The 22,855-nt window shown below is 41.5% G+C and overlaps 1 protein-coding gene across 1 annotated transcript; it reads left to right on the top strand.

Moving 5' to 3' along the window:
- The first annotated feature begins 1,259 nt into the window (after window positions 1–1,259).
- Window positions 1,260–22,485, top strand: fam91a1 (family with sequence similarity 91 member A1). The gene is made up of 24 exons (XM_069516173.1): window positions 1,260–1,570; window positions 2,838–2,922; window positions 3,519–3,670; window positions 5,490–5,547; window positions 8,355–8,422; window positions 8,616–8,729; window positions 9,013–9,103; window positions 10,137–10,199; window positions 10,406–10,512; window positions 10,633–10,671; window positions 12,431–12,543; window positions 12,791–12,900; window positions 13,381–13,493; window positions 13,719–13,805; window positions 13,952–14,081; window positions 15,731–15,879; window positions 16,514–16,648; window positions 17,890–18,003; window positions 18,093–18,165; window positions 18,528–18,674; window positions 19,090–19,191; window positions 19,325–19,448; window positions 19,561–19,630; window positions 20,080–22,485. Exons 1-24 carry the CDS (start codon window positions 1,499–1,501, stop codon window positions 20,263–20,265), a joined length of 2,502 nt encoding a protein of 833 aa, XP_069372274.1. The 5' UTR covers window positions 1,260–1,498; the 3' UTR covers window positions 20,266–22,485.
- The last annotated feature ends 370 nt before the right edge of the window (window positions 22,486–22,855 follow it).

Genomic DNA, 22,855 nt, shown 5'->3' on the forward strand with positions numbered 1-22,855 from the left:
CAGAGTTACATGTGGACAGATTGAATGACATATAGTATCTAGCGGAAGGTGAACTGTCAGCGACTCAGACATCATGACATGTGAGCATACGCAGCTTTGATGGACTTTGTCACACTCTGAAACCCTAACCTCTGTTTCCAGTCAGCAAGTGAAGGCTTCCTGCTCGAAGGTCATAGTGCGCTTTGCAGACTCTTTTTTGTAAGTGAAGAAATAAATATGTTTGGAAGGTTGTTTGGGAATATAGCTTTAGAACAATTAAAGTCAGTTGTTAAAGAACAGAAGGTTCCAATGTCAAACTCTAATTTTAAGATCTAGATTTGCGCTGCTGTGTCCTTAGCCTTTTTAAAGAATAAACATTTTCTATTGCTCACCCATGGTCATCAGCTGTGTCGTGACAAAAAGAATGAGAAAACAGATGGAAGTGGCTGAAAAGAGTCTCCTCTGTGGGTCAAGGAGCTCGGAAATCAGAGTTCAGAATAGAGCTGTAGCCTCCTTCACGTTGACAGGGGCAGTTTGAAGGGGATTCAGCATCTGATCAAGTTGCCTCCTGGGCGTCTTACTCTGGAGGTCATGCTGGAGACATTGAACACTATCTCACCTGGAATGGGCTAGGGTTAGGGTTATTTAAGATTCCCAAAGAGCAGCTAAAAACATTGTTGGGAGAGGAATGTGTGTACTACATTTTTTAAACAACAGAAAATAGATTTTACTGACAAGACTCGACTAATTGATGGATCCTCCGACCTCTATCTTGTGACCCTGGTCGTGTAGAAAGACCCTGGTTCTAAATCTATAAGACCTTTACTGTTTTAGTTTATATTTTAACTGTTAGTCGCAAAGTTGTGATTTATCAAATTGCTTTGATGGTTTTTTTCTATGCAAAGTCATTAAAACACAGCAAACCTGAAGACAGGTGGTATCATCCCATCATTTTTGAAACAGAGAACTTAGTTCAACATTTTTAAAAATGAACAATGAACGTGAACGAGTTCTTTTTGTGAACTTAGTGTGAACTGGCATAACACTGAGTGGGGGCCAGTGGGGGCCCAATAGCCGACTCTTCCCCCAGGGCCCCTCAGAGGGTTAATCCGCCCCTGACCACCTGACCTCTCAGACGGTCTCGATCATAATAAGACAAACACGGTCTCGTTCACTTGTCATTTTATCGATCACGTCGCTGATCGGCTCCGATAACCAATCACCTCTCATCCGTCACGAGCTCCATTCACATCCACTGTCACGCCTCGGCCGGAAGTGACGACTGTGGCCACGAGCGTGACGAACGGCTTGTTCGAAAATACAACAAGGAAGTGACCGTTTTTATTGTGGAGGAGAAAAAAAGAACCACCGGAGACAACGCCTCGTCCTCGCACCGGGGACTCGCTTCTCTCGCTCGTCGGTTGTCAGGGAGCGGACATTAAGTCACCGTGGACCCGCCCGGGAGCGCGTGTGTGTTCGTCTCCGGGACCGCAGCTTGTAGCCTGCTAGCTAGCTAGCGATGAACACGGACGTGGAATTTCACATCAGGCAGAACTACCCGTGGAACAAGCTCCCGGCTAACGTCAAACAGGTACCGGGGTTTAACTGGGACGGGGGTCAGGTGTGTGTCCGTGCACGTCCGTGTGTGTGTGTCCGTGTGTGTCTGTGTGTGTGAACCTGTCAATGTCACCGCGGTGCTCTGTCATACGACGCTGGCTCCTGCCTCTGCAGCGGCTTCTCAGCCCGGAGCTGACCATCACTGTTTCCCTGACATCACACTACAGGTCCAGCCGAGTCAGATTTACATTTGTGTTTCTTAACAAAGTGACTCCCTGCAGGCTGCTCTCTGCACCTGGAATCTTCTCTAGGAGGAAAAAACCCTTCATGGGGAGATTTGGAAGAATCCATTCAGCGGATCCCTGGATCCATCGAGGAGGGATCCCTCCTCCAGCACCCACATACACACAACCAACAGAGCTGCAAAACAGATTTTACTATTGGAATAGTCAGGATGACTACTTTTTTTACAATATGGACAATCAGTGTGACAACATTTACTGTAAGGACAATAATGATGACAACTTTTACAATATGGACAATCAGAATGACAACAATACAATATGGACAATCAGAATGACACTATTTGCAGTATAGACAATCAGGATGTCAACATTACAGATTGTAAACCTCCATGATTGTTTGATAGCTGGCGCCACATATTTTAGCACGTGGATGTCACATGCACATAATGCAATCACTCCTCTGTGCTCAGTGTGTGTGTGTGTGTGTGTGTGTGTGTGTGTGTGTGTGTGTGTGTGTGTGTGTGTGTGTGTGTGTTTTATTTTGTTTCGCAATGTGGATGAATGGGAAGCATGTTTTCCTAATAGCAGTCTGCATAGATCCCTTGTCTCCTGCATGAAACCTTGTGCTGTTATACCATCCTGTGGTGAAGAGGAGGCATGTTCATGTGCACACACACAGTAGCTCTGTGCTGCTGTTCCAGCTGCCTGCCCCCCTGTGTCCTCACCACAGCTGGATCAGTCATGTCTTGGCTGACACCTGATTTGCTAATGTCCAGTATTGGTTCTGCTGATACTGATTCAGACTCTATCAGACTGGTGCATCCTTAGAAAATCAGTTTGGAAGTATTCACTGCTAAAGCACAATATCAATGACACGGCCAGAAACCTAAGATGAACCTGTGATGAATCTAATGATCTGGACCAGGTCATATTCTTGAATAGAGAATCTATTCACATTGCAGACCCTGTCGGAGGTTAACGGGGCCCAGCAGCTTGTTTTCTTTTTTTGCATCCTAGCAGAATAACCCAGTCACCTGTGTTGTGTTTCTTCTGCAGAGTTTGGGGAACTCTCAGCGTGAGTATGAGAAGCATGTGCTGCTGTACAGCATCCGCAACCAGCTGCGATTCCGCAATAACCTAGGTAAGCAAGTGTGACCATCACACCAGGGCCAAACCTTTTCTATTGTATGACATGTTATAATTGGGTGTGAGATTTCTTCATACTGTATATATATTTAATTCCATTCATACTTTTCTCTATATATTTTCTTTTATATTTCTACTTATTACTCCTGATGTCTTTTTGCTGCTGTAATATTACTAATTTCCCCATTGCAGGACTAATAAAGAACTTCCTATTAATGTAATCTTATTATTAAACAAACCCTCTTGAATTTTATGACTTTATCAGTACTTAACTCTTCTCTTGGTTCACTTTTTGCTGTTGCAGATTGACTGACATTAAGTACACTGTTAACCATACTGCTCTTCAATAATTGAGGAAGTGGTTAAATTACCAGTTAATCCATGAACAAATGTGTGATAGTCTCTAAATAGATATGCAATAATATCCACTTTATCCAATCAATTGTGTTATTTTTCTGTGTGTGACCTTCTGGAGCTTGTTCCGGATCAATATTCCTTTGTTACCTGAATTGATGTGATATAGTTGTGTTACTGTACGAACACTGAGCTCTGGCTGTGACACTGACTCCTCTGTGTGTATTTCACAATCAGTGCGTCATGTGAGGAAGGATGAGCGCAAGTACTACGAGGAGCTGTTGAAGTACAGCCGCGACCACCTGATGCTCTACCCTTACCACCTGTCTGACATCATGGTCAAAGGGCTGCGAGTCACTCCATTCTCATATTACATAGGAATCATGGAGGTAAGGAGCTCCTGCTGCATTGCAGAGCAGAACCGGGGGGATGTTAGATGAGGTTAAGCTTTTGCACTTTGTGTTATCGTAGCCTCAGTGAGCAGGGTCTCACACTCCTAAACATCTGTTGTCATGTACACAATGTGTGAAAACCCTCGCTTATTCATTTTGTCTGACAATAACACAATTTCATCTGCGCTGTCAGAACAATGAGCTGAGTCAACTGAAAGGAAACAGAGCAGGGATAGTTTTTGTGTCGCAGCAAAGATTTAATTGGTTTGGAAACACCCAGTCTCCAGTTAATTTAAATTGTACAATGTCTTTAGTTTTTGAAATCCCTGGAAACACCTGCTGAAAGTGTTTCCGACAAATCAGAGAAGAAGAAAGCTTTTTACAGCTCTGGGCTTTCATGTGCAATGTATTCTTTGTTACATCAACAATGGAAACATACCACATTATATACCATTCCTCAATAGATTTACAAAAAAGTATAATGTATAATTTTTGTGTAGCTGTACCTTATCTTATACCATTGTATAGTCAGTATGTATAGAGAAGAACTTGTCTCTATCACCTGTTTGCCTGAGTGATTCATGCACCTCAAATGAAGTCTTAAGGGAAATGTTATAATATGGCTCGCAACACCGAGCCATAGTGTCAGTGTTTAATGCATTTTCCCATGTTGATAGTCTTGGCATGAGTCAGGCACTAGGTGTCAGTCAGTGTCTATTGAAGATTCATGTACTCAGCTCAGGGAGACACACGAGTATGATCCCAGGTCAAACACATCCAGACAAAAACATCTTTGCAGTCACTCGGAGCTTTTCCTTTGTGACGACTCACTCTCACTGATGAAGCTCAGTCACGTTCAGTCTGTCAGGGACTGTGAGCAGCTCGGTTCGTCTTGACATCTAAATTGTTCAATTACATCACAAAGAATGAACCATCGTGTTCACAGGAGTTCACCTGGAATTTAGTCATTTATTCTTTTACTTTTAGTATCTTTTGCCTATACTTACAAAAGGCAGTAAAAAACAGACACTGATACATCGACGATATATATATATATTAAAAATAACTCTGCAATAATTCCCAACATGTTGTTAACGAACCCTTTTGACAAAAAAACGTATCATAAATAACTATAAATTCAAAGAAAACAAACACAAGCAAATATACACAACATGAATTAAGAAAATATACATACATTTATAAATGCACATCTTTTCTGCATTGTTTATTCTGTAACAAGTTTTCATGTCGGCAGAAATTGTCAAACATAAACAAAAATACCGAAATGTCTGTTAAAGGCTCATTGTGGCCGGTATTATCAGGCAACTCATTTAAATGAAGTGTATCTATATTGTGACTTTTCTACCTTCTGAACCCCCCAGGCTCTATTACACATCGTCTGTTTGCACATTCTAGTTCCCACCATCGATTGTTCCACATTTACTAATTACTATACTTCCCACATCATAAGAACAGATGTTAACAATATGCTCCGTGTTCAATGTGTGCTCACAAACAAATAAAGGTGAAATATTCAGTCTTTAGCTCACTTTCGATTCACCCATTTTCCTGTTCCTCCTACTAAACTCAAATTGACTGAGCTGTAACTGTGGCCACCGCATTGCCAAAGGCTATGTCATATTCTTATAATCCGTCTTAAGCACTTAATGAAAAGGGGGAGCAGAAATTAGTATGGCAGCGCTGATCTGCTAATCCTGTTATTAATCATATGAGGGGGGCATAGAAAGGGGAGAGGAGAAAATGAGTTTAATTCTTCTCTTCCTTGTCTCCTTTCTTCTTGTTTTTGCACCTTCAGGATATTATGAACAGTGAGAAGAGTTACGACTCCTTGCCCAACTTCACTGCCGCAGACTGTGAGTTATTCCACCTTCTTATTTTGTCAGTTTTCCCTCCTTCTCCCCCTTCGCTGTTGAACTTACTTTACTGAGGCTCTGTTTGCCTCCCACTCTAAACTGCTTCTGTGTCTCTGGTCTGTGTTTCACATACTCCACATGTTTTAAAGGGTGTCAGTGTTCAAGTCACAATGAAAAGATGCGAACAGTTAGAATCAGTGTCAGCACGTCACTCGAGAGGCATTTAAAACTTTAAATATCTTCATTGTTTATTTGACTTTGCTTTATTATTCAGACTGTGATTATCACTTCCTCCTTCCTGGCCTTTATTATGCAGAGCTGAAGCAATTAAGTGACAGAAAATGAATGAATGGATAAATAGTTTTTTGTATCAGTGACATCATTCTTTCCTAGTAAACATCTGTTAGTTTCACCTTCTCAATGTTTTTTTTCTGTTTTATGTCATTGAAAACTCAATGGCCTGGAAATCATTTGGCAACATCACCTTTAGGAAAAATTATTGACAAATTAATTAACTTTTTTTTTTTCCAAATTCTGTAAACTGTTTTTCTAGCACATATCATTTAGAAGATAAATGAAAGCTCATTGAAATGTTTTTAAGCAAAATGGGCTATTGGCACCTGGATGCCAGCTTTTTGGCAGGTGAAGCATATTTTGTTTGGTTTTTTTATATCTCTTTTGACAGATGCAGATGAGCTTTCGAACGTTTTTGCGTCAGTGGTTTGGTTTTTAATTGGAAGTTTTAGATTATTTTTTAAACTTCTCTTAGATAACAAACAAATCACACAAGTGTTTTGTTGTCCCATGATGTACACGTTTTTCATATCTCCTGAGCAGCTAACTAATAAACATAAATCATTTCCATCACCAAAACAGAGCCAAGCCAAGTGGTTTTTGAATGAGTTGACATGAAGCCCATTTCATACTTAATCAAAATTGCTTCTCAGACAACAAAGCTGTCCCTTTTCTGATGTGTTACCACATCAATGAGGATCTGTGTTTTTCAAAAATCATTTGAAAACCTAATTAAATACCTAATGTTGTAGAAATTGAGATTTCATGTCTTTTTTTGATTAGGACAAGGTGCTGCTGTGAAAATATTAAAGAGCTCAACCGAATACAGAAACTGTGACATCAGGACTATTTCAACTCTGTGATCTTAAAACAAAACACATCCTCAGCCACGCTCCCACCCTGATCCACAGCCTTTCAGGATTTGGTTGAAAGACCACCACGAAATCCTCTTAAAAAAGAGTAAGCTGCCTAGGCACAGCATATTTCCACCATCATTTCACAACTACACCATCAGTCATTCGTCTGCAGCTCATTCATTCCTTCTTCAAACTACACACAGTCTGAAGTTGACAGAAAGGTAGACTAGTGTAATCCATTTGCCAAAATTCACTTATGCTGTCTCAGCTGCCTCTTCACCCATCTTTGTGACAAACTCAAATGCTGCAGCCACTCACTCCTCTTCTGGCCTAGACTCACACTAACACTGTACTGGTCCCCACAGAGGGTCTTTAGCAGCAAAGGAGAGTGAGCTCATCCTTGTCATTGGACGAGAATGCTGCAACAGTGAGGATGGTGACCCCAATGTCGCCAGGTGATCCAAGGGTTGGCACCACAGCCAGGCCCAACTCAGCACTGACTGACATTTGCATTTACAGTGCTACAGTAGCAGGATAAAATCTGTGACCTGTAGTTGGCCTGGCAGTGCATCACTCAGAAACCAGACCTGTTGTTGCTACAGCTACGGAGAGAAACATGACAGAGGAGATGTAAAACTGCAATAAGATGAGTTTTTGTATTAAAAACCATAAATAGATCTTCTTACGATATCCAAACTTCAGAGATTGCGTCAGAGCTGTAGGTCAAGATGACGGCAGCTGTACCATTTTTTTTAAATTTTTCTAATGTCAAGTGAAACAGGGTTTGGCTCTGGACTTTGAGTGTCTGCGTCCTGGCAGTGCTGGACCTTCATGCTGCAGAGACAGAAGGCTGTCAGCGGGCTGTCGGAGCCTGTGCTCAGAGGAGCCTCTCTCCTCTAATCTCCCTGGAGGAGCTTTGGAAGTGTGTCATGCAGAAGTAGGCGGATAGAGAGGCAGCGAAACAGTGTGTGAGGGTGTCTTGCGTGGGTGGATGTTTGTGTGTTGTGTCTGCGTCTCAGTGGAACAGCAGGATACGCATGTAAGATTCTGCTGTGTTAGGAGGCTGAAATGAGAATGTCCCTTACTGGTACCAGCTTGCACTGGCATCCATCCCAGCACATTTTGCTCTGCCCCCTCCTGGTCTGTTCGGCACAGGCAGGAGGAGGTGACAAGGTGGCATTCACATACAGACTGTAAAACTTAAACTATGGCCCAGCATTTCCTCAGATTCAAAATATGCATGCACACACTCTGATTATAAGAGAGTGTGTGTGTGTGTGTGTGTGTGTGTGTGTGTGTGTGTGTGCGTGTGTGTGTGTGTGTGTGTGAGAAGATGTGCAGGTACTTGTGTTCTCTCTGCAGAATTTGGATGAGTCACTGTTACTGCTTCGTTGGCTGAGATAACTTCAAAATAAAGTTAGAAATATCCAGAAAAATGAAACTTTGCTTGTAATTTTCTCTCCCCCTTTTTTTTCTTGTAAATCCTCAGAGGCTCTAATTGAAAAAGGCCTGAGACACTTTTGTAGTTGCATCGCAGCCAGATTTATTTGCTGGAGGGTGGATGTGCAGCCATTACAAGTTCACATTCAGTCACTGAGGCATGAGGTTTGAGTTTTACTGACTTACTCAGTAGCTGCTTTTCCTGTTGTCTCACAGGTCTGCGGCTGCTTGGCATCGGGAGAAATCAGTACATTGACCTGATGAACCAGTGCAGGTCGTCCAAAGTAAGACACTTTTTCTAAAACAGACTTAAATAACTAATAATTGTATTGTTATAGAAAGCAAACCTCCAACATTAGACATATAGCTGTCTCTTCTTGCATTATAGACATTGTTCATCAGGTTCAAAGTTAAGGCATTTATTTCATGTTTCTTGATGTCATCAAAATAACAATTCTTGTTTGTTTCTTTTGTCAGAAATTCTTCCGCAGGAAATCGGCACGCGACCTCTTACCAGCCAAACCAGTAGAGATCTCTGTGGAGCCGTGGTGGGTTGCACAGACGGGCTACATCACCGAGGATGATATCAGGGTGAATTAAGAACAGTATTAGTTCATTATGACATCTATTTGGATATTTTATTTGTAGGTAGAAAATTTGGGATTTGTAATACACCTCCATGCTGCATGTGGAGACCTGAATGAAAAAAATACCTGTCACATTCCTGACAGTTCTTCCATAAAAAAGAAAAGAAACATTGAAAATATGTGCAAACCTTCATTTACTGGAGGAGTTTTTTGACTTCCATGGAAACCAGTCCATGTTTTGCAGCCATATTCTAAGGTTGTGTCTTTATTGTGCGTTTTTATTACAGATCTGTTCTCCAGCAGAGAAGAAAGCAATCGATAAGATGATAGACTCTGGTCCTCAGCTGGCTGGGTCGATGGAGTACAACGTAGTGTTAAGTGAGTGTCTGTCACATGTTGGTACGACTGTATCGGCTTACACTGTCAACAAAGATATGATAAATGACTATTTTACATCTGTAGCGTATTATGCTAATATCAACTGCTCAAATACTGTATTTTTTCAAGATGTGCCAAACATTAATCTACGTAAATTGCATTTGGTTTTCAAATTCTTAGTTTTGGATCAGGATGCTTTGTATTTATTTAACAGCATTTATAAAAAGGCAATGGTAAAATGTAATGCCACGGTTACTCGGTATTATATGTTGTCTCTCCACCTCCGTACAAGTGGATTCAATAATCTATAAAACAGATGAGCACACACACACAGTTTCTCACAGACTTCCTGCAGCGGCCAGGTGTTGAGGTGGTGAATGCCCTATGAACAGGGCAGGCATGCTTGCTGAGAACTGTTACCTTATCATCGCTACGTGCACAGCAAAAGCAATATACTGTACCTATGTCATGGCTGAATTGTGGTCACCAGCAGTGGATAGTAAAAACCTTGTTTTAACGGGTCACTGGTAAACTGCATATATCTACTTTTAAAACATTAAAATAAGGGGTGAGGATCATGAAATGAATACGTTGAGGACTTTATTCATCTTGAGTTCCACTGGTACCAAAACATTTGAATTACGCATACACCAGTCTATTTTAGCCGACATGTGAACCTGGAGGCAGATTCTGAGGTTTCAGTGAAAGTTCTTTCGTCCGTGTGCTGCTGTGAATATGAAAGATGAAGCACAGGGACTGAAGTTGTGTCCGTGCAGTTAAAATGTTAATTAGAGAACAGTTTGCCAGTGATGAGCGTCTGCCACTGGAGTGTTGGTGACGGAGTGAGAATGCAATTAAAAACCAGAGATGTTATTCAAGTAGCTGTTTAAATTAGATTTTATATTTTACTCTGAATTCACAATTTTCTGTTCTGCTCAGAAAAAGTTCAGTATCCAAGTAGTTTATATTGTTGGATAGGTTTTCTTTACAAACGGTCGTAATGAAAAGAAGCAAATTTGTTCTTTTACTGCAGGCTTGTACAATCGAGGCTTCATCTACTTGGATGTTCCCATATCTGATGACAGCTGCATCTCAGGTACGTGTTGTGTGTGTTTAAACATCCTGCTATTATCCTAAATTACCTTGACTAAACATTGTATATACTTATGTTACAACTTAGGGAACATAAGCAAACATTGTGCTTAACAGACTAGACTAAAATTAAAAAAAGAAAGATTGTAGAAAAAACAATTCAACAGAGAACTAAAAGTGTAAAAAAAACCATTCTCATGCATTTTTCAGTGCCCCCACTTGAAGGCTTCGTCATGAACCGTGTTCAGGGCGATTACTTTGAAACACTTCTCTACAAAATCTTTGTGTCGATTGATGAGCAGACAAATGTATCAGAGGTGGGTTTTTAGAAATGTGTCTCATTGTACTTTCACTGCGGCGCACATTGAATGTGATTTCTGTGTCTTTATTCATCAACTTTTTAACCAAGTCTCAACTCTTTTTTCTCTCCCCCTCAGCTGGCAAACGTGTTGGAGATTGACTTGGATTTAGTGAAGGTATGTCTCCCATTGCTGCAGAATGTGAATCCTGTTGTGATGTATGTTGTAAAAGGGTTGATCTGATCTGAGGGCCATACTCTGAGAAAAGCAGGGATATGGAGTAGCTTAGCAGGTAGATACATATGCAAGATTTGTCTGTTTGATACTGAATACATAAACACTTATACTGTCATACACCTAAGAGGTAGACTGTGACACACACACACACAGTGTCAGATTAGATCCATTATTATTCCCCATGACTCCATCAGAGCCCCATTCCAGTTGAATTGGTGCTGGAGTCTGACCCAGTTTCCTCCAGCTTCCTATTCACTCTCTGTGAGACTCTGAGCCAAACTCTGTCTCAGTGTCAGGACCTCCAGTGGGAAGAGCCTGTCCCTCGGTCTCATCTCATTACCGCCACTGAAAAGCAGAGCTGCAGAGGGAGAAGTGGTTGAAGTCAGCGGTGGCAGCAGTTCTCCCGGAGAAACGTTCGGAGATGATTGAGATGTCTTCTTTTTGTCCAACTTTTCCCATCTTGACTCAAGTTTAACTTTCTGTTATATGAAGACTACCTCGTGACCTGAGTCACTTAAGAAAAAAAAAATCCTGGCCGTGCTTCTTTTGATGGTTAAGAGTTGACTTCAGCTTCCATTAAGGTGAAGAAAGCAATCAAGTCCACCACACTTGACTGTAGTAGCCCTTTCAGTCTGAATAAGGGATTTAATAGCAAGGCAAGTTAATGATCGTGTAGACAGTATTAAGGCAGTAATGAAAAAACTTAGCCAACTGTTAAGTAGAAAGTACACAGCAACACCTTTCTTCTAACTTTTAAGACAGTTTAATTCACCAGACAGAAGAGAAATTAGTTTTTACTATTGATGCTGTGGGTTCAGTGAGCATCACCCAAGAGTCTTTAAGACTCTTGGGTGAAGCATTATGTGACCATGTGATACAGAAAGAATATTCTTATAGCCAGCAAAGCAGTTACTTTTCTTTTGACTACACAACCTTCAACCATTCTTCACATTGTATCAAATAGTTTAGTGTTTTCCAATAGTTGTTGACCATTTTCTGAAAAAACAGGTTTTGGTTACATGTCTTGATCGTTGATTAAAATACTTGATGTTTTTTTGCAGTGTGAAATAGTGAAACTGTTGTTGAATAAAACTTACACTCAGAAATACTTTAACACTTTTTTGTCCCCCCAGAAAGTAAAAACAAAGATACACAGATTAGAGTGGGAATGCTTGACCCAGGTCCTGACAGCCTGTAATATGGGGAAAACATCGGGTTAAAAAGCAGAATCCCTGACGGGTTTGAGTTGGGCTCAGTCAGGTTTGGACAGAAAATTGCTTCCGAAGCCGCACTGTAATACAGGTATTCAGATAAATAAACTGCAGCAGGTTCGAGCTCTGTAGGATAATGATGTCAGAAATAAAACTACAACTTTTTTTGTTATATTCTATGAATGAAAGTGCAACTCACAATTTAGAGTCAGTGTTATAGAAGCAATCATGTAGAGAGAAGGAGAGAGATAAAATTACCACTTTTTACAACAATATTTCACCTTAAGTGCAGCAATTGTCTTTCTCTGGTTCTTTTTTTATTGAAACTATTGATCGTTTCTACCCAAAGCAAAACTCATGCAAGTCGTAAAAGTCCAGGATGGTCACAGGTTTATGATCTATATTGTAAAAAGCTACCTGGCTAATGGTGTTTAATGTTTTGTGTGTCATCAAATGTCTCTTGACTTTGTCTCTTCTGTGTTGGTTAGAACGCTGTGTCCATGTACTGTCGCCTCGGCTTCGCTGTGAAGAAAGGTCAGGTGATCGGCTCCGACCAGCTCCACCCCACCTGGAAGAACGCTCCTTCTGTCAACAGGCTCAAGTATGTGCATCCACTCATCGTTTCCACCGAACAGTCCCTTAGCAAATATGGTGACGTCAGAGACAAGCAACCATTTAAGGTCACGTCAACACCTACAGGCAATTTAGAGTCTTCAGTTAACCTCAGATGCAGGTCTTTGGACTGTGGGAGGTAGTCGAAGTACCTGGGGTGAACCCACATGGACAGGGGGAGAACATAGAACTCCACACAGGCAGTTTAATACACCAATATGTTGTGTCCTTGTTAGGAGCACCATGGACCCTCAGAAAATGCTCTTGTCCTGGGAGCAGGGCAGTCCTGTCATGGAGGGAGGCTCCTCTGCCACTGACACTGACACCACCAGTCTGGAAGACCAAGGTCTGACTACACACAAACACACACACACACGTCTTCCAAGCATATTCAGCAATGTATGCAAATAAATACACAAGCTGATGAATGCACACAAAGCACTTCCTGATTGTTATTTGAGAAAGTTTCAAGCAGCTGTGCTAATTAATCCCTGAGAAAGCCCAGTCATGCTCCTGAAAGCCATTCTCACATTAATAGGTGTTTGTTTAAACTGGTCTAATTTCTGGTTTAATTTTCATTTTAATGCGCATGTTAAACTGATATTATGAAAGTGTACTGTTCGTCAACTACATAAATATGTTTTTATTATCAATTTAAGACATAATTTCAGACTATGGTCCTTGTAAACACATTTCCTTCTCAGAAAATCAGGAGCTTATGTCCTCAGCCTGAGAGGGGTAACATCTGTGCAGTTATGCTATTACATGCACAAATCCTACTGAACATAGTTATTAATCTTGTTATGCATCGTGTTCGTCTCTGCAGCGGACACAGCCAGCGTTAGCAGCCTAAGCATCCCAGCTGCACCCACCAAGAGGATTGCCTTCCTCTTTGACTCCACCCTCACAGCCTTCCTCATGATGGGCAACCTGTCTCCGGTGAGTAAATGGATTTGAACTTAAACACACATCCACTCAGAAACTTGCAATGTTAAATATATTTCGGGGCAAATCAGGCATATTTTGTTAAGTGATAGTTAGTGAAGTGAGTTTGTACAAATTAATGTGGCTTGATTGGATTCAAGGGAATTGTTGGGGCTTGGTGGAGGTATGTGCTCTACTTAGTGCCATTCTAGTTTAATTGTGTGTTTGTCTTTGTATTAGAACCTGAAGAGTCACGCCGTGACCATGTTTGAGGTTGGTAAGCTGTCTGATGAGACTCTGGACAGCTTCCTGGCTGAGTTGGAGAAGGTGAGATGATCACTTGCTGCAAAAAGCTTTTGTCAGAAACGCCTCTGACAAATTCAGTTTAGCAAATGATTTAATGCTCACATGAGTTCTACACACACTTTAACACACTGACACTCTGTCGTCTCTGGTGTTTTGTATGTGTCCAGGTGGAGAGCACAGCAGAGGGCGAGGCTCAGCGTTACTTTGACCACGCTTTGACCCTGAAAAACACCATCCTCTTCCTGCGCTACAACAAAGAACTCACTCAGGACCAGGGACCTGATATCCCAAATATAGGTAACCAGACAGTTACACCCTCTTTTTCGAAACCCTTTATTGGTAACCACATGCACAACCCAAACCTCAAACACCTCTACATGTCTATACATGTGCTAAATAGTGAGCTTGCAGGCCAGATTCAGCTTTGTCTATGATTTTAGGAGCTGACGTTCAGGTTTTTGTTTTGAGATCTCACCTTCTGAGTTCTAACAGCAAGCTTAAGAATTAGAAACTCAGATTTTTGTCTATTGTTGTCACACAGTTCTCACTTATGCTTCATGTGTTTTAAGGGGGGAACTAAGTGGGCTATAGTCAATCTACTGATACACTTCATGAATAGTCATTAAGTGTATTAAGTAAAGTAAACTGGTTGGTTTCTTGCTAAAATCATGATCATGTGTATATTATTGTGAGTATGATTCAAACTATAGATGATTCTGAACTTAAAATGACTTCAACTTAACTTGTTCTGTTGTCGTAAAAATCAATAACAAATTAAGTGTCTATGTTGTGGGTGAGGTTGGAAACAATAAAGACGAATTATGTCTTTTGTCTGTGCTTCTTCTGGCAGATCTAGTCTGTTTCACATCTCATGTGTCTGGATAGTTGTATTTGGATGTGGATCTGGATGCAGAGGCATAGCATGAATCCGTCAGTGGAGCTGTGTTGTTCCACTTAGTCTCTAGAGGGCGCAGCAGAGAGTTGAGCTCTCCAATGACAACAGAGCAAATGCCTCAGTTGCCATATAGCTACCATTGTGCCACCAGATGCTGTTTGTTTGGTTTGGCAGTGTGCCTCGTTGCTGATTGTCTTATCTCTCAGTTGTCCTCAGCTGCTGCTCCAGACTTCTGCTGAGGAGGGAGCACAGTGAGAGCGCTGGCTGAAGCTAAACTCAGCCTCTGATGGTAGAAGAGTGTAGTGATGATTGCTCATTTAGGACCAGAGGAAAATTTATCTTTCAATCGGAAATATCTGATCAGACTCTTCTTCAAATTGTGATTACAACATAGCTAGAGAGCATATCTCTAAAACTGTTATTATAGTGCTAATGATGCTCTGTGATGTTTGTAATGGATACAAATTAGTGGAAATTACTAAAAATAAACATTTGAACCTGGGTTTATCAGTATGAAGCAACAGTCCATTCACATCTTTTGTTAGAGACTATTTCTCTCTGTGTTGTAAAATAAATCTAACTTGTTGTGAGCTCTTTGGCCGGGCTTTAATCATTTCTGACTTCAAACTTCTGTTAGACTCCACTCTGGTAATAATTTATCTGTTAATTATCACCATCAGCAGTTCACAGACACTTTTTTGCCTGTGAAATTTCTACCTACTAAAAGTGATGATTATTGAATCTAAGAAATACTTTTTGGACATTTTTGTTTATCGAGCAGTCGTGCTTCACAAGACACAATGAAGAGAACACTTATCTTAACTCCACGACTAAAAAGAAAGATACAATTATAATTGATGCATCCACACTTGGCAGCAGTCATCAGCATACAGACTGGAAACAGTTGGGGACAGCAAATCAAAATGTTGCACTATTGCTTCAAGAAATGTATTTTATCACTATAGTTACTTCAGTCACGTCATAAACTTGCACTTTTCCGCCTGTTCTCTTTCCATGTGACTCACCCTGTGGCTTTATTTTCCTCCACTAGGTTTCCCCTTGGATATGCTGCGCTGTGAGAGTCTGCTGGGTTTGGACCAGGCCACCTGCAGCCGTGTTCTCAACAAGAACTACAAGCTGCTGGTGTCGATGGCACCACTCAGCAACGAGATCAGACCCATCAGCAGCTGCACGCCTCAGGTATGACGCTCAGAGTGAGGGACAGCAGAGGGGACGCTACTTTGTGTATCATGTGGCATGTTGGAATATTGGATCAAATGTTTGTGTGTTTGTTAAGACATTAGAGTGCTCTGTGTGTATGCTTGTATGTTCTCTGTGGTTCTGTTTGCACTCTCACTCTGTGTACAGACTTGTGTGTCCGTAGTGATTTGAGACTGTGTGTGTGTGTGTGCTTTGTGATTGCTCAGCCTGCAGTCGCCCCAACAACAATAACTACACAAAGAGAGAGTGAGATGGGAGAGGGGAGGGGAGGGGAGGGAGAGGCAAGGCTCATGAGTAATTCCTCCGCCTGGCCAGACTCCAGATTTCTGGCTGAGCTCTGAGAAAATGAGGGAAAGAAGTTAAACTCTTGTTGTGCCATTCACACTGCTGTTTATTCTCACACTGCTGGGACGTGGTGTAGTGGAATTGAGTGAATTCTTCTTGTTTTCTGCTCTCATCTCAAGTAGCAGCTTCAATTTCTGCCTTTCACACAGGAGATCAACATAAGTATTTATTCCTCTTTTTGATGGAGGACTGTACAGGCATTAGTTGTGCTCCAGTACGTGTGTGTGTGTGTGAGAGTACATGCTTGTGTGTTTGTTTCTTCCTGCAGCACATTGGCCCGGCCATCCCCGAGGTGAGCTCCATCTGGTTCAAGCTGTATCTGTACCATGTGACCGGCCAGGGCCCCCCGTCTCTACTGCTCTCCAAAGGCTCCAGGCTCCGCAAACTGCCAGACATATTCCAGGTTAGCCTAAACTAATAATTCATCAGGTGGGTAGCTGGAAATATGTCTCGGTACTATACAGATGAATAAGTGAATGTATGCTGACACCGATAACAGCAACTTTGAAGTCAGATAAGAAAAACAATGCAGATAATAAACTCTGGTTCTGTAGAGTCTGGGGGGATTTTTCTTTATCTTTGCCCTTCATCTCCTGCTAACATTTTGACCTTGCCGTTTCAGAGAAACAGGTAATTATAACACTGAAGGTAAAACTCAAGGCTTTTCCTTTTGTCACCTTCATTTCTCCAAAAGGCGACAGGCTCATCAGAGTCACAGTCACACACCGCCGTGCTCTGCGTTTTCTTCCATCGAGGCTTCCCAGTGTTCTTGGAATTTTATTATCTATCCTGGGAACGTGAGACAGGAACAAAAGAGAATTTGTAGTGGTGAATTCTCAGGGTAGGACAGATAATATCATGCAAATGGAAACATAGCAGCAGGTTTTCTTTTGACTTGATTCAAACTTTCATTTTATTCATTCACTGACCCTGACTGTGAAAAACCAAACTACCTTCTTTCCACTTCACTTTCAGAGCATACGTAAAAAAAAGTAAAAAATATAACTTTTCTGGCTATGATTAAGAAGAACCACACAAAACTCTCAGCAGGTAATTTAGTACCTGAGTGGACTTTAAATGATTCCAATCATGTAATTCGAAGGATGTTTCCATTGCTACTGTTGTGTTTCCCGAGATTAAAACCTGTCTGATATAAGTAGTAGGTAGGATTTGTATGGAACTTGATGAATGTTATCATCTTTGTGGAACGGTGAGGTGCACAAACATGTTGTCATACTTGTGTGACTAGTGCTCCTAATTTTGCTGTTAACTTTCCAGTGTTGTTGTCTTCCTTAAACTCTCTATTCTGAGGTTTGGGAAAATCATCATATTAAACTAGAATGACAGTAGAGCTCATACCTCCACCAAGAGCCAACAGTCAACTTGAATTTAATCAAGCCGCACCACATTGCACACATCTTTTCATCCATCTCCATACATTATTCCATGAGAAATAGGTGGAAATGTCAAATAATACACTATCTAGCCATGGTAGAGAAAGTAATTAAAAACATTCCTGGATCTGCCCCCTGATGCAGATCTACAGCAAGATTTAATAAGTTCTTTCTTGACTAATGTCCCGTCCTCCCACTATGTTTTGTGGAGATCTGTCTTGTAATTTTTGTGAAATCCTGCTCTGTTCAGGCCTACGACAGGTTGCTGATCACTTCCTGGGGTCACGACCCCGGAGTCGTCCCTACATCTAATGTGCTGACCATGCTCAATGACGCCCTCACACACTCTGCTGTTCTCATCCAGGTAAACACAAGCCCTTTTCTATGAATAAAATAATGATTTTATTATTTCAGGTTATTTTATTTTTGTGTGTGTGTGTGTGTAACCCTCAGGGCCATGGTATGCATGGCCATGGAGAAACAGTCCACATTCCTTTCCCCTTTGATGAGGAGGATCTGAAGGGAGGTAAGAGACACAGCCACATGTAATGCTAATACATGTGTTCATGTTATGCTAACTCTATTATAAAGGATATTAAATCAATAAAGATCATTTAGCGCAAGACCGTAGTGACCGCTGAAATATTTTTTTATTTTTTGAGCAAATAAAGAATTCAAAAAGTCAAATTAATGACAGCTGAATATGGAACCTTGTGTAATTCACCCACAGAAGATTTGATGCTCTCATCCTTTTAATACACTTGTTTTCAGAATCGAACGAACTGTGAAAAAACACAACAACTATTTTCTACAGTACAGCAGAAAGTACTGTACTATCTCTGGAGTCGCGTGCTTGAGCGCTGTTGTCTGTCTCTCCTCCCTGTGCAGACTTCACCTACTCCAACATGTGTGTGCACAAAGCACTGCAGAAGCTGAAGGAGCAGGTGGACCTGGAGCACCAGTGCGGCTACATCACCATGCTCAACTCCAACAACAGGCACCGCCGCAGGGCCAGTGACAGCGCTGAGTGCAGAGGTGAGGGGAGCCAAGACAAACACTCTTATTTTCACTGTGTGTTTGCATGCACATGTGTGTGAGCTTTTTACAGACAAGACTTATAGTTGAATTAGTAACAATGACCTTGCCTGTGATGGCCAATGGTGCTGATGGTGCAAACTGGATAAAGATTGCTCACAGTCCAGTTTAATTATGCATAATTGTGGCTTTTTATTGTGATGGCCTTTGCTAATGGGCGCAGATCGAAACATCCCAGCCTTTACCTTGAGGTGCACAAATTTAATCTTGTTTACACAAGGGATCAGACATTTTTTAAACGTATGCATTGTTCATTCCAAGAATCAAGCAAATATTTATGGAAGAAAATGTAAATGACTGTGAAACAGCATTTCAGTGTCGCAGTGTTGATGAACATTTGTTGGCTTTTTTTAAGGAGATACACATCTGGGTGGAGGCCTGGACACTAATGGCAGCACTGAGTCTTTTGAACTGGTGACAGAGGAGAACAACGGGGAAGGCAAAGGAAAAACAGACAGTAGGTTGATCTTTTTTTGTTCATTTATTTGTAAGATTATTTTCAAGTATCTGGTGTTTGCAAAGCAGCTTTAAATACGGCCGACATTATAATGTCATTTATGTCACTCCCCTCTTTCTTGTTTTTCTTTCAGCTCTCTCCTCTGAAGACGAGTGGGTGCCTCTCGAGCTGTGCTTCGGCATGCCTCTCTTCAGCTCCGAGCTCAACCGCAAAGTGTGTCGAAAGATCGCCTCGCACAAACTCTGCAGCAGCGAAAGGTGAAAAAACAAAAAACACCCAGCATCCTCACAAATGCAACTTTTGTTTAAAACAGTGAAAAGAAAAGTTGTTGTAGTTTTGCAAGACTTTCAGACTTTGTTGTTCTTTCAGCCTTCAAGAGCTTCTCCACTCCAGCCGGAAGCTATCGCTGAAGGTGCTGAGCTTTGTTCAGTCACACCAGGTAAAAACACTTGGCTGCTTGTTCAGGATCCTACTTCAGAATGCTCACAGAAGAAAAGAGAAAAACAGTTTCCAGAGGAAGGAAGGAGACTCAGGGATTCAATTGTACAAATGGAGTTTGTTAGATTTAATAAAGATGAATGAAAACTGATGAGCAATTTATGAATATATTGAACAGTTTCATGGTTTAATCTGGTGTGTGTGTGTGTGTGTGTGTGTGTGTGTGTGTGTGTGTGTGTGTGTGTGTGTGTGTGTGTGTGTGTGTGTGTGTGTGTGTGTGTGTGTGTGTGTGTGTGTGTGTGTGTGTGTGTGTGTGTCAACCTGTGAGGTTGAGTTAAAAAAGAAAGCCAGTTCCCTTAACCTCTCCTGACTATTGTCTCCTCCTCGTCCCACATGTCATCCTCTCTCTACCTGTTGTGCTGACCTGTGACCTTTACTCTGTGACGGCAGGACGGCGGCCAGCCCTCCGACCTGGACAGTGGCGTGTCAAACCCTCTCAGCCAACCCCCGGCGGAGTCTGGCGTCCCCCTGCCCGCCCTCAACCTATTCTTCAAGGACGGACAGCTGAGGGAGTGGAGCGGGCGGGCCCCTCCGGCTCTGGACATCTCAGCCCTGCAGAAGGACCAACCCACATAAACCCAGCCCCCACCCCCAAAACTTCCAGATTTGGTCACAAGGAAAAAAAAAAAGAAAAGGACCGCCCTCTCTCTTGAAGCGTCACGTCTCATCGAGGAACTTCCTATCCGAGGTTCAACCCCTGCATCTTCACATCCGATCATGAGGAAACAATCAGTCATGAACTTATTCCTCTTGTCCATCAGTATCAGTCATGGGAAAATCAGCCCTGCCAGCACTTTGCCATTTATGACGAATCATCCTTGCCGACACCACTTTGACCCCTCCCCTCTCTGATTCCCCTCCGTGATTCCTCGTTTTCGTGGGCAGTGTCATCTGTTGGAGTGGTGCTATTATCACAGTATATAAAAACGATGCAGATAAGCAGCATATAACTTGGAAGACCATTTAACTGGAAACACGAGCGTTGTTCTCTGCCGAATGCCCCCGCCCCCCACCCTCACCTACCCCTCCTACCCTTTAATCAATGGATGTTTTTGTGATCCTATGAGAGCGGAGTGTCACGTGGTAATTATTGTATAGATGTTCTTAAAAACGACCCACAAAATAAAAGGATGAAGCTTTGAAACAGACCCCTTCAGGATTTACGATATGCATATTTTAGTGTTCAGGTTCTAGGACTTTTTGGACAGAGGAGAGAGTCGAGAGTCGCTTCCTCGCTGTGTCGTCCCATGTTAAGTGATCTGATGCATGATACCGTTGCACAAGTCGCACTATGAAAAATATACTTTCTTCTTTATTTGTAAATCAATATTGGGCATTATTTTATTTGCACTGTGCAGGATTTCTCAAACCCTGTAGAAGTAGTAAAGTAATTTATTTTCTTTCCTTTTTTTATGTTTGATCCTTTGTAGTGCACACATGATTTTAGAGCTCATGTTTACCACCAGGAAGTATTTCTTGTCTTGGGAACTCAGACTTGGGCATCAGATAAATTACTGATAACACTATATTACTATATAATAATTTAGTTTCCCTTTTTTGTCTGTTATCATTTTACTTTCTCAGTGGAATGAACACCAAAGACCAATTTTTCTCTGTAAAATATTTTTTTAACTTCTGTTCTTTCGCTCTTTTTATTTTGTTGCCTTATTACTGTAAGCCAATTAGAAACTACCAGCCCATGAATCAAATCAGCCTTTTTGATTCATTTTTTATTATTATTATTTTCTTACTTTCAATTTTAGTGTTCAAATGATTCTGTGCATTTCATTGAGTGATTAAAATCAATAAGATCAGGTCACAAAGGACCAAACATTGAGAGATTAATTAATTGCACCTAATTTCCGAGGATGGGAACAGTCAGGTCTGTGTGTTTGACCCAGGCCTGTTGTCTGCCAGTAGCTCTCGCTGGACGGCCTCCAGCTTTGTGCAGCGCTCTTGGCCGAGCTGCCTCACTCTCTGAGGGATTCTGTGTACGCCATGTTTAGAAAAATGGGGTTTGTAGTGTAGAGAGGAGAAGGCAACTTCCCTGTGAAGGCTGTCACACTCCCAGGGGATGGAAATGCAAATGCTCTGCCCGGCTTCTTGGAGATGTGGCGGCCCAAAAAAACAGTCTGAAGTCCTATCATGAATTTTCAGTGAAGAATATACACTACTTTTTTGTATTTCATTTGGAATGGTAACACATTTTGTTGATTTTTTTTGGGAGGAGGGGGAGAATCTGCCCTCTGCAGTTGTTGACCCACTTGTGGTTGTTGTTTCTAATAATGTGACACTGAATAGAAAAAAAGACTTAACACAAGGTCCTGTTGAAGCATGATGACTGTGTAGAAACTGTTGTGTGTGTGTGTTGTGTATGCGTGTGTATTGTACACCTCATTCTCGGTGTGTTTTTATACATGCCCTACCTTTCACAATAAGAGTTCTCTCCCGGTCCTGCCTGTGTGTAATTTCATTGCAGTTACTTGGTCAACCCAGTCATTCCTCCTTCTCTCCCAGGTCTACATCGTTCAGAGTATTAAAAAATGCTAGTTTTATATGTTGCTCTATATTTTAGGAATCTTAGTTGTAGCTTGTTTAATGGGACTATGAATATCATTGACTGAGATGATGCTCTTGTAATTAAATGGGGTAAAAAAAAAAATAGAAAGTGACATTCCTTCGACATGCCCTCCTCTTCCATTCCTCCTCCATCTCCTCCCACTCCACATACATGTTATTATTACAGATAAATATGTAAAAAGTATATGAAAATATAAATAAATATGTAATAACAAACTTTTCCCTCCCTGATATTGATTTGCAGTGTTGTTCTTTTCTGATCTAAACTTTTATTTTAATTTTTTCCCTGTTTATCAATGACTCAAGTCCCTCTCAGCTCTGAATCGTAGCCAATCACATTACATGATATTAGGCCATTAGATGTTTTCCCAGCCAGGTGGAACAGATGGTGTGAAAGACACTGTGCTCTCTCCATCTGGCTCAAATACACCTTTATCCTTAGATTCAAATGGACACGGAGCTGATGGAAAACTGTGATACTCTGGTGTGAGAAGCTTTGTAAAGTCCACATTTTTGGGAGGAAGATTAAGATGTCGGTCTGTGGCTGGCTGTGCCCCCACTGGACAGGTGGAGCCCTGCCTAATTG

Source organism: Paralichthys olivaceus, chromosome 20, assembly GCF_024713975.1.
Source record: "Paralichthys olivaceus isolate ysfri-2021 chromosome 20, ASM2471397v2, whole genome shotgun sequence".
NCBI lineage: Eukaryota > Metazoa > Chordata > Actinopteri > Pleuronectiformes > Paralichthyidae > Paralichthys > Paralichthys olivaceus.

Coding starts and splice junctions, on each gene's coding strand:
- fam91a1 (XM_069516173.1), top strand. CDS start 1,499: ATGAACACGGACGTGGAATTTCACATCAGGCAGAACTACCCGTGGAAC. Junction 13,494..13,718: donor TGATGGGCAACCTGTCTCCG/GTGAGTAAATGG, acceptor TCTTTGTATTAG/AACCTGAAGAGTCACGCCGT. Junction 18,166..18,527: donor TGAGGAGGATCTGAAGGGAG/GTAAGAGACACA, acceptor CTCCCTGTGCAG/ACTTCACCTACTCCAACATG.